Source organism: Rhinopithecus roxellana, chromosome 4 (assembly GCF_007565055.1).
Source record: "Rhinopithecus roxellana isolate Shanxi Qingling chromosome 4, ASM756505v1, whole genome shotgun sequence".
Lineage (NCBI taxonomy): Eukaryota > Metazoa > Chordata > Mammalia > Primates > Cercopithecidae > Rhinopithecus > Rhinopithecus roxellana.
Window position 1 is genome coordinate 73,770,086 of NC_044552.1, and position 12,349 is coordinate 73,782,434.

General features: G+C 43.0%; 1 protein-coding gene across 1 annotated transcript in view; it reads right to left on the bottom strand.

Moving 5' to 3' along the window:
• CCDC162P overlaps positions 1-5,152 on the bottom strand; it is a 29,076-nt gene extending 23,924 nt beyond the window's left edge. Inside the window, 2 exon segments of the mRNA XM_010371624.2 lie at positions 2,196-2,388; positions 5,033-5,152. Of these exon segments, the coding sequence (XP_010369926.2) occupies positions 2,196-2,388; positions 5,033-5,152 (313 nt within the window).
• Between the last annotated feature and the right edge of the window lie 7,197 nt (positions 5,153-12,349).

Below are 12,349 nucleotides of genomic sequence, written 5' to 3' on the forward strand. Positions count from 1 at the left end.
CTTTTCATTACTGGCATTACTGTTGCTTTAAATTTTTAACTATTGTATTTCAGAATTAAATATTCAAAGATAAGATACTTTCATGTGCTGAAATTTGAGTTCAATAATTATCACATATCTGATGGGTACTAAACAAGAGAAAGATGATCAAGAACTTCCATAGCAACAGTTGGGATATCATTTCACAATAGATGACTATACATTTACCAGCTCAATTGAAAGAAAGATGCCCTTGTGGTTAAAGTGTCAGTGTAGACACTACTGACTAAGTGTCTCAGTCCAATTAAATTTTTAGCAGCTAGAAATAGTTCATGCTATTATAAATTAATATGGACCAAATGGTGCATTAGTATGTAGGATAACCAGTAAAGATAAAAGCCAAGAGCTGAAATTAAATACCCTGGAATGTTGGATGCCATCATTGCGTCCTATGATTCAGATACCAATGGCAAAGACAGGACAATTAATTCAATCCTACATCAAATTAATTCTGTCTGGGATCTGAAAAGTTAGTTGTCAAACTTTCTTTGGGCAGCATTTTGTAACAATATGAATGTGAATTATCTTTAATTACAGTCTACACATATTACAAAATAGCACAAACCCTGATTAAGTTTCCCTTTAGGTATTGCAGTGTGTCTAGAAATTCTAAGCTCTTTGCAGATGTAATTCCAATGCTGTCATAGTATCCCAAAAGAATATTCTTACATCATCTATTTCTAAAATTGAATCAATTTGAGTGATGCCAAAAGGAAGAGAAAATACAGGTTATGGGTTACTTGATTACCCTGAGTAACGATTTCTTTCTCAGGGGCTTGTCTGGCATTTTCCTAGCCAGATGTTCCTGTATCCTGATGGTTTCCTGTTAGGAACCCAGGGCTGTCTCTGCTGCTAAATGCAGTTTCCTCAAGGTCTACCACTTAGAAAAGTCATTTGTTTCACTTGCTTATTTTCCTTTCTTCAGGGTCCTGCACCACATCCCCTCCACCCAGTGGGTGACTCAAAAATGCTCCTGGGAGTAAAATCCCAAATCTTGGCTTAAGCCTGTTTTAGTCAGAGACCACCCAATTTAGCATGCAGGTCATCAGAGTGGGTAGAGGGTCAGAGGTCAGGTCTTCGGCCCTGAGAAGTGAAAATGCAGGGGCCGTGCTGTCCCTTGTACCTCAGGAGAGCAAGGAAGAAACTGGGCCTTCCCTTGCAGGGCTTCCTGCTCCTTGACGCTTCTGTCTCCCCTGGCTTTCCCAGAAGGCTGCACCCTGCTACTCAATCGGAGCACCTGCCTCCCACCCCTCCTGCCCCTCAAGCTCACGATCTGCCTCTGAGTGTTACATTAGGATTTATTGCTTAAAGTGTCTTAATTCTTTGTCCCCTGACACACAAGCCCTCTAGTTATCGAAGGGGAGATCATGAGAAACCTTCCGGGGAACCACAGCACAGAATGACTGTTAGTTGTTTTTTTAAGTCTATATAAACATTTCAACAGATCATAAAGAAAACATTTATCTCTTTGGTACTTGCAAGAGAAGTCAAAGGAACTTTTGTTTCGTATCAAGAGCCTGGCCATCTCTGTCTGTTGCGACTGGAAAGAGCCTGTTGTACTGAAATCCTGTCATCATGGTAGATTTGATCTTCACTGGCCAAACATGAAGAATTAAAAGCATAATTCTTGACTGAACTGGTGGGTGGGTTGAACTTCAGGAGTACATGGGTGGCCATTCCTGGCGCGCGTATCAGTGTGACATGAGCTCTGGAGTGGGTAGTCCCTCTCAGCCCTGCTGCTTACTGCCTCCTGGGGCCCAGTGACTGAGGCCCTATGCTAGAACTGTGTATCATCAAATTCGCCATTATAAAGGAAACTTCCTGCTGCAACAACAACAAAAAAAAAAAAAAAAGAAAGAAAGAAAAGGAAAGAAATGCCCCTGCTCAACAAGCAGAGTCTGAACCACAGCAAGAATTACAACCCAGCCCTGAAACAGTAGTCACCATCTCTATCAGAAGCGGGGCTTGAGCTGGAAACAACTGTTTCTCTTCTCAAGTGAATGCATTTAGGGGTGGGGGTAGTGTGTGCTTATTGCAGTTTCAGATACTATTGGATATGTGTTTATATTTTGGGGTGGAGAGCATTAAAAAGAAGCCCTTAGTGTTTTTTGTTTATTTGGGCAGTTGATTTTTTTTTTTTTAATCTGACTTCTCACCCCTTTCTTTCTCAATGTAATGGCTAGCCACAAGCAGCAACTCTGCCTCTAGTTCCTTGAGATCACTCAAGGCTTCCTCATACATGACATGCACCCCTTGCTGGTCCTGGGTGTGGATACAGCCAGCTTCTGTGCTGTAGTAGTCATCCTGGTTCTCCACTTCCGAGAACTCCATGAATTGGATGCCGTGGACCTGGAGAAAGAAAGCCAAGCCCAGATGTTACTGGAAAAGGGAGAGCTATATTTTGCCATCCCACATGGACAAGCAGCAGGTTTCTGCTCCCACACAGTGGGCTGCCAGTATGAAGCTGTAAATATTCTGAATGTATAAAAAGCTGTATGCAGAAAACATATATTAACAAAGAAAGTTGGCAGAAAGAGGTAGTTCCTGAGGTAGATAACTAGCTGATTAGTTTGTTTTTCTGATAAATTCAGTAGCAACTGGAGAAAGGTAGGGAATAGAGCCTAGAGTGGTCTCTGGAGTCAGAATGCCCGGGTTCAGGTTCTGGCTCTGCCAGGATCTCATCCTGGGCAGGTCATTCAGCTATGCCCAGCCTCCGTTTTCTCATCCGTAACATGGAGACTGTGGACACACTACAGACTACGTTAGCTGTCAGGAGTATGTGACTCTGTGAGTGTAAGGCACTTGGAATCCTTAAACGTTAGGTTAAAAATATTTTTAATTCTATAAGTACTTCTAAAATGTATTAGCACAGTTTCATGGCTTAGTAATGTACTAAGTCAAATAGTGTTCCCCAAAATTCATGTCTACCTGGAACCTGTGAATGAGAACTTACTTGAAAATAGGGTCTTTGCAGATGTAATCAAGTTAAGATGAGGTCATACTGGATTAGGGTGGGCCCTAATTCAAGACTGATCTGCCTCTGAGTGTTGTTACATTAGGTGTAACACTACCTTATGTTACATAGATGTTACATTACCTTATGAAATTTGGAGACAGACACATGGGGGAGAAGGTCATGTGAAGATGGAGGTAGAGACTAGGGTGAGTGAGTCAAGGAATGCCAAGGATTGCCAAGGGTTGCCAGCAACTACCAGGAGCTGAAAGAGGCAAGGAAGTATTGCCTCTAGAACCTTCAGAGAAAGCACGGTCCTGCTGACACCTGGATTTTAGATTTGTGGCACCAGACTGTGAGAGAATAAATTTCTGTCGTTGTGAGCCATGCAGTTTGTGGTACTTTGTTTTGACAATCCTAGGAATCTAATACAAGTAAGAAGTGTTTCAATCATAATGTTATTTTTCTTAGAAAACTGAGTATCTGCTGTTCCCTGAGAATCATTATTTTAATAATAATTTTCACAATTTCAAACTTTTCCACTCTCCTCAAGCCTCGGAACTCCCTCCCTCACAGGCGTACTCTCCTCTTACTCCCAACAGGAGCTTCTCCGTGCACTTCTCCCGGCCACCCCCCACCAGGGCTCACACCTCTCCCCTCCTGCTTTCTCTGCACAGTGGAGGACAGTGTTGCCCCCTTCTCTAGGACCACTGCCTCCCACCTCAGCAGCATCCCTGCTCCTTCGTGGATATCCCACTCCTCTCCTCTGGCTCTCGACACTGAAATGTGTGCACGTCCCTCTCGTTGTGAAACTTCCTCACACCCTTCCCAGGTTCCACTGTGTGGCTCTCCTCCTCCCCCTCACTGTCCAGTCTCCCAAGATGTTATCTACACTCTCCATTTCCATTTCTTCACCTCCCACTCTTCAACCCATTGCCATCTGGCCCTTAGCTCCACCAAGCCACTCAAACCACCCTCGCTAAGACCAACAATGACCATTGCTCTACATGCAACAAACTTTCTTTCATCATCTTATGTAATCTCTCAGGAGCATCTGATACAATTTAGCGCTTCCTGATTCTTGACTCACTCTCTTCTCTGGGCATCTGGGACTCCACGTTTTCCCTGATTTTGCCTAGTTTCCGGTCATTCTGTCTGACACTGTGAAGTGTATTTATTTTTCTCTACCAAGTCATTAAATGATGGCCACTCTCAAGCCACCTCCTGGGACCTCCTCTTTTCCTCCTCTGTTCCTTCCCTAGGAGGTGGCAGACACTTTCATAGCTGAGATTACCACCTTTAGACCATTTGCTCCCCCAGTTTATGCCTCCAATCCAGACCCCCTAGAGCTCCAGACCTGCACATCCAATTACCTATTTGGCAACTGCTCCTGAGCATCTCAAAGCCCACTCAATTTTAACAATGATCAAATCATTAAATCTTTCCCCCGCAAACCCAGGCTATCTGCAACCGATTTTACTAAATAGCACTACCACCCATCCACTTCCTCTAGCATGAATCATTCATGACATCTCTTTCTACTTCACCCTACTTGTCCAATCTATCACCAAGTTCTATTAGTTTTACTTCCTGTCTCTCAAATTCATCCACTTCTGATATAGGAGGTGGGGCAGGGAAGTGCTGAGTAGAGAAGGGTGAGGGCTCCACCCTTGGGCCTATGCCCTCAGACCTAAGTGAGAACAGGTACTCCTGTTTTTGTGCCCAAATGTTGCATTTTCCAAGACCACTCTGGCCCGCTATCCTTTGCCCATATAAACCTGAGACCTTAGCGGGCACACACACAAGAAGCTGAATGTTGAGAGGAGCAGAGAACAGAGCAGTAGAGAGAGGCAGAGAGCGATGCAAAGCAGCAGAGAGCAGCAGGGCAGCACGACAGAGAAGGAGGGAAGAGGCCTCTGAATGTCCAGAGGAGTTCTGCTGAAAACAGCTGAACTCCAGGGGAAGATTATCTCCCCCACCCCTCCACCTTCTGGCTCCCCATCCATGTCACTGAGAGCCACCTCCACCACTCAGTAAAACCTTGCACTCATCCTTCGAGGCCGCGTGTGATCCAATTCTTCTGGGACACTGGGCAAGAGCTCGGGATACAGAAGGCTGTCACACTGGCCCTCTGCCCTTGTGAAAAGGCAGAGGGTTCATTGAGCTGATTAGCACTCAAGCCATCTGCAGACAGCAAAGCTGAAAGGGCTTTGTAACACTGGGGTTGCAGGCACCCACTGCTAGACACTACGTGGGGCTGAGAGCACAAAGCACTTGCCCTGGCCTCTGCACCTGCCCGTCTGCATGCTACTCCTTGGCATTTGAGCTGCAGGGCCATTGAACAGGTGAGCCACATCCCTGCTGCACATTCTACGAGGGGAAATCAGGGAACTTTCCCATTTCACTTCTTCCCATCTCCACTACCCACTACTCTAGTCCAAGCTATTATATGTCATGAGGACTAGTCTAGGAGCTTCTAAACTGGCCTAGCCTCTTAAATGGTCTATGCTTGACTCCTCTGGCCTGGGCTTTCCCTCCTCTCCATTTTACTCACTGCTGGCTGGGGAACTTTTACAAATGCAATTCTGATTGTGTCATTCCCCCTTCCCCCTTTTATATCCCTAAGAGGCTTCCCATGGGTCACAGAATAGAGCAAAACTCCTTAACAGGGCCATACAGTCTGGCCCATGTGTATCTCTCTAGTCCAGTGTTTTTCAGCTGAGAGTGATTTTGCCCCCCAGAGGACATTTGGCCGTGTCTGGAGATAGTTCTGGTTGTCATGACTTAGTGGGAGGTACTGCTGGCATCTGGGTAGAGGCCAGGGATGCTGCTAAATATCCTGTAATGGACAGGAGAGCCTCTCACAGCAAAGAATTATCAGGCCCCAAATATCAATAGTGCCAAGACTGAGAAACTCAGAGCTAAGTTCCATTGTGCATCACCTTCCACTTTGTGTCTGTGCCCCAACTACTCCTGTCTTTTGGTTTCTTATGGGTGCCATGCTCCTTCTGGCCACAGGTCCTTTGCATAGGCTGTCCCCACTCTGTGGAAAGGTCTCCCTCTCCTTTTTACCTAATTAAAGACTTTTCATTTTCCAACCTCAGCTCAATCATCACTTCCTTAGAAACCCTCCTGCCCAGCCTCTCTATAGTACCAAGGAGCTCTCAGTCTCTCTTTTGAGGAAATTGATGTCCCTGTTTTACATTATTTGTGTGATTTTTGACCAATATTTGTCTCACTCACTGGATTGCAAAGTACTGTAAGGGTAAGGAACATGTCTATTTTTGTTTACCACCTAGTACAGGGCCTAATACATAGTAGGTGCCTATCTGTTAAATAAAAGAATGTATGAATGGCTTTTATATTTGTGCATATAGGTTTCTTTGACTCTATGATTTGTAATCTCTACTTGTGCTTTTAACATATGCCCGTCAAAAATCCTGTGTTTTGCCTTCATAGATTCTGATCTCATGTCACCACAGCCTAATACATACATTCTATATAGGGGGATAATACTCAGGTGGAAAGTTGTTCTTGGAGGACAAAAAAAATCTTATTCTTTATATATATAAAGCACAGATACACACATTGCACATAAGCAAATCTACGGCATATCTCTGGTGTTAACATTTCTTCGTAGGAGGAGAGTAGGGAAAAACAGTTGAAAAAGGCTATTTGTTGGGGAAGCCGTAATGGAAAAGAGGTTAAAAAACACTGGCCTAGATATCTATCATCTCTCTCTCTCTCTCTCTACTATCTATAGATCTATCTATCTATTCTTATTATTGTAAAATACACATAACATAAAATTTACCATCTTATTTTTTCATGTACAATTTAGTGACATTAAGTACATTCACATTGTTGTGCAACCATCACTACCCATCTCCAGAATTATTTTCATCTTGCAAAACTAAAAATCTGTACCAGACAAGAATTCCCCATTTTCCCATCCTCTGAGCCCCTGGCAACCACCGTTCTACTTTCTGTCTTTAGGAATTTGACTACTCCAGGTATCTCATGTAATGTCCTTTTGTGACTGGCCTATTTTACTTAGCATAATCCCATCAAGATTCATACATATTACAGCATGTGGCAGAATTTCCTTCTGGTTTCAGGCTGAATTATATTCCATAATAACTATGAAACTACCATATCTTGTTTCATCTGTTGATAGACACTTGAGTTGCTTCCACATTTTGGCTATTATGGGTAATGCTGCTATAAATATAGGTGTACAAATATCATTTTGAACCCCTGCTTCCAATTATTTTGAGTATATAGCCAGAAGTAAAATTTCTGGATAATACAGTAATTCTGTTTTAAATGTTTGTGGAATCTGCATACTGTTTTTCATAGTAGTTACACCACTTAACATTTCTACCAAGAGTGCACAAGGGTTCCAGTTTTTCCACATCCTCACCAACATTTGTTATTTTCTGGGGTCTTTTTTGTTGCTGTTGTTAGATGAGTCTTGCTCTGTCACCAGGCTGGAGTGCAGTGGCGTGATCTCGGCTGCTGCAACTTCTAACTCCCTGGTTCAAGCGATTCTCCTGCCTCAGCCTTTAGAGTAGCTGGGACCACAGGCACATGCCACCATGCCCAGCTAATTTTTGTCTTTTTTGTAGAGATGGGGTTTCACCATGTTGGCCAGGCTGGTCTCGAACTCCTGACCTCAGGTGATCTGCCCGCCTCAGCCTCCCAAAGTGCTGGGATTACAGGTGTGAGCCACAGCGCCCGGCCTATTTTCTGTTTTTAAATATATATGTAGTATATTTTTATATTTTAAGAAAAACAATCTGGTTTTCTTAGTTGTTACTCATGAGTCATTTAAGCTTTGAAATCACTGGCTCCTAATCTTTCATCTTACATCTATTAACTCTTATAAAAACTTTGCTAAGTAATCAGTTGTATAGAATCCACTTAGCTATAAATTTTAAACAATCATATCCTGGCTCTCCGAAGACCTATCAATTGTTTTGTGTATGTGGCATTGTCTATAGTACAACTACAGGAACACTCCTGGAATCTTAACAAACAGGACAGATTATCGTCTGCTTAGATGGTTAATTGCCAATATTAGAAAAGTGGATGGGGCCGCTCTTTGGGTCCCTTCACTTCTGTGACTGTATAATTAGCTTTTATGTGCTGTTTCTTAACCATTCAAGCAGAAACATAGAAACCTTCTAATAAGTAAATGTGAACATTTCTAAATAATAGTTATAGTTCATAATATTTCCTCAAAAGGATACTTAATAGTTCATCATTCCTCTAGCAGCGTTTTTCGTTTTGCTTTGATTTTGCTATGCTTTAAACACACAACTTTGTTTTTTTTGTTGTTGTTTGTTTGTTTTTGAGGCGGAGTCTTACTCTGTCACCAGGCTGGAGGGCTATGGCACAATCTCGACTCACAACAACCTCCGCCTCCTGGGTTCAAGCAATTCTCCTGCCTCAGCCTCCCGAGTAGCTGGGATTACAGGCTCGTGCCACCACCATGCCCAGCTAATTTTTGTATTTTTAGTAGAGGCGGGGTTTCACCATGTTGACCAGGATGGTCTCGATCTCCTGACCTCATGATCCGCCTGCCTTGGCCTCCCAAAGTGCTGGGATTACAGGCATGAGTCATCGTGCCTGGCACAACTTTTTAACAATTAATAGCTACCTTTGACTAGAATTCCAAAAATGAAATTATCTTCTCCTTTTTTTTTTTAAATGGAGTCTCACTCTGTCACCCAGGCTGGAGTGCAGAGGTGCAACCTTGGCTCACTGCAATCTCCGCCTCCTGGGTTCAAGCTATTCTGCCTCAGCCTTCTGAATAACTAGTATTACAGGCATGCACCACCATGCCTGCCTAATTTTTTGTAGTTTTGGTAGAGACAGGGTTTCACCATGTTGGTCAGGCTGGTCATGAACTCCTGACCTCAAGTGATCCACCTGCCTCAGTCTCCCAAAGTGCTGAGATTACAGGTGTAAGCCACTGCATCCAACCTGAAATTATGATTTCTTACAAAATGATCGGTACCAGTGGAAAATAGAAAACATGCTGAGAAAATGACATGTTCCATAAAAAAATTAAACAGCTAAGATATATAAATTACCATGTTGGCTTCTATTAGCATTTAGCTTCTGTCTCTTGTTATGTAAAATGAGCTTGCTTTTGAGGAAAAAAGAAACAACTTAACATGTTATACTTCATTCACTTTGTTGGAAAAGACCTTTCCCAAAGTTCTTGTACAGAAGAATTTTATAAGACTTTCAGGCAATGGCAATTGGATTAAGTTCTGAAGCTGATGAAAAGCAATAGTATTGTCAAGATGCCAACTTTAATGCCATCATCTATATTAGCAGACATTTTTCTACTCTTCTCATCTACATCCCATTGTCCAAACCCTTTATATAGGCATACATATTCTTTCTCTTTCTGCCATAATTCGTTCTCTTCCTCCCTTAGTTCTGTGTCTCTGAAATACATACTTGTGCCACAGGAGATACACTTTAAAGACCAGATGACCAAATTGCCTCATGCAGGGTTATGGCTCAGTTACTATAATGTTTCTTTATTTCCTGTTTATTTTCATTTTTTCCACAGTCATGTGGAAGACCCTCCCTCTAATGGTTTTGTGGTCTAGAGAGTCGATGCTTCAATATTATGTTTGGAGGAGTGGCAGAAGGAAGAGGGCAATAATTATCTGTTTGGGTAAGAAGTAATATGACCTTTGCAATGATTCATATGTTTTTAGTTTGAAAATTAACTGATACCAAGATAACTATTTGCTGAATATAGTAACTATAGGAAAATTGGTGGTCCATCATTTATTTCTTTCACCCTAGTGGCTTCTGCCATCACTTGTTAACGTGAATTTTAGAACTTTTGGCAATATAGACAATACTTCTCTGACTAGTTTACCTTTTTCTAAATCATCTTGCATTAATTTTGGATAATAATAGTTCAGCCTAAGAATCCCATCAAAATGTGTTGGGTGAATGACTCAATCTATTGGCTATAATCTTTTAAAAAGAAAATCAAATATATTTTCTACTCTACCTTTCTTTCTAGTCTGTAGAATATATTATTATTATCACAGCTAATTGTTCTGCGTTTCAACATGATAACTTTGCAAAGCACTTTCGTGTACATGGTCTTTTTGTAAGCATCCTACCATTCTGTTACAGGCAGAACTTTTCTTTTATCAAATAAACATTTGATACCTGTAATGTGAAAAATATATATCCAGCTCTCTACTACCTTTTGCCACCTGAACATCTTGTTAAGCATCTCAAACTTTCCATGTACTGCACTGAGATCTGGATCTTCCCAACAAATCTGCTTCAACCAAATCTCAGTTGATGGCAACTCTAAACTTCCAAATGGAAAGGCCAAAGCTTTGGAATCAAATTTGACTTCTCTATCTGGAAATTATGCTAGCTGCACCTTTAAAATACATCCAGATTTGTTCTGGAAGTCTATGGAAGCTTTGGTGCTAAATCATTGAACGTTCTATACACATTACTTATTTATTTAATGTCTGTATTTCTTCATGAAATAAGTCTCATGATGGCAGGATTTGTGCCCATTTTGTTCACTGCTAAATCCCCAGTGCCTGGAACAGTGCCTAGTATATTTATTGGTCAGAATATTTGTGGAATGAATAGATGAGTGATAGGCTCACAGCCTGTGGGAACAAACAGGCCAACAGTCAAGCACAGCAATGTGCTCAATGCTATAATGGAAGTAGACAAAGTCATGGCGAGAAGCACTTAGCTCTGCATTGAGATGTCAAGGAAGGCCCAGAGAGGTGATACTTGAGCAGACTCTGGATAAGAGTACACATTTACCAAGGAAAGAGGAGGCGAGGGACAGAGGAGCCCAGAGGTAAGGATAGCTCTGCCCATTCAGGGGAGATCTAGGCCCAGCTCCCTTAGGGCAGACATATAGGGACAGTGAAGAGAAATGAGGTCTGAGAGGTTAGCAGCAGCCAGATTGTGCCCAACATTGTCAGCTTTACCAAGGAGCCTGGACTTTGTCTTGTGACAAACAGGAAACTCACGAAGGACTACAACCAAGGGAATAAACGTGATTACATATGCGCAAAGATCCTCTGGAAATTTACAAGCCAATGAAAAGAGCCATTCTCCCATTTAAAAGAATTCTCTGGGCTGGGCATGGTGGCTCATGCCTGCAATCACAGCACTTTGGGAGGCCAAGGCAGGCGGATCACTTCAGGTCAGGAATTCTAGACCAGCTTGGCCAAGATGATAAAACTCCATCTCTACTGAAGTACAAAAATTATCCAGGCATGGTGTGTAGTCTCAGCTACTTGGCAGGCTGAGGCACGAGAATCGCTTGAACCCAGGAAGTGGAGGTTGCAGTGAGCTGAGATCATGCCACTGCACTCCAGCCTGGGTGACAGAGTGAGACTCTGTCTCAAGAAAAAAAAAAATTCTCGGTTCCCCTACCAACCTTGGAATTAGTCCCCCATCCTAAGGAGAGCCTAACCCTTCGTGATCGGGCCCACTTTTCTGCCACCTTATCTCCCACCACTTCCTCACAACAGCCTCTGCTACCAGCACGTCAAGTCCTGGCAGATCCTGAACGTGCCACAGGGTATCAGGCCTCCATGCCTGAGAAGCCATAATCAAGGTCCACAGCCAGGTAAAGGCTGCTGGCTCTCATTCTGGGGCTCTTTCGCTCTGCCACATGCCTTTAAGTAGGCTCACAGAATGGCAAAGTGTCCAAGACAGATGGTAGGTGCCTTTTTTTTCTGGCATTGTTGTTGAGTGAACATTCGTTAATACTAGCCTAAGACTTTCAGCATGGGATCAAACTCACCAGGCCCAAGACAAGGGGTCTCCATTTCAGGAGCCTTCCTGAGGTCTGGTAAGCCCAGTGGTTTGCTCTCAGCAGCCTCAACCCTGGGCCTGGTGAGTTCAATCCAACATATTAACATCTGTGCCTCCCATCCCCTCTGTGGGAAAGAATCACACTGTCCAGAGCTGGATATCCTGGTGTAAATACTGATAAGGCCACACCCATGGGGTGTAGCTAAACCACGTGGTCCCATTAAAGACAGACAGAAGGCCACTTCCTTGAGTGTCTCATACGGAAGTAATAGCAGCTGGGAGCTGTTAAGAACAAAAATAGGCACTGTTTTTCTTGTATTTATGAGAGCATAGGAAAGAAATACTGCATGAAGGCCAGGCACAGTGGCTCACACTTGTAATCCGAGCACTTTGGGAGGCCAAGGTGGGCGGATCACCTGAGGTCGGGTATTCAAGAGCAGCCTGTCAACATGGTGAAACCCCGTCTCTACTAAAAATACAAAAATTAGCTGGGTGTGGGGGTGGGCACCCGTAATC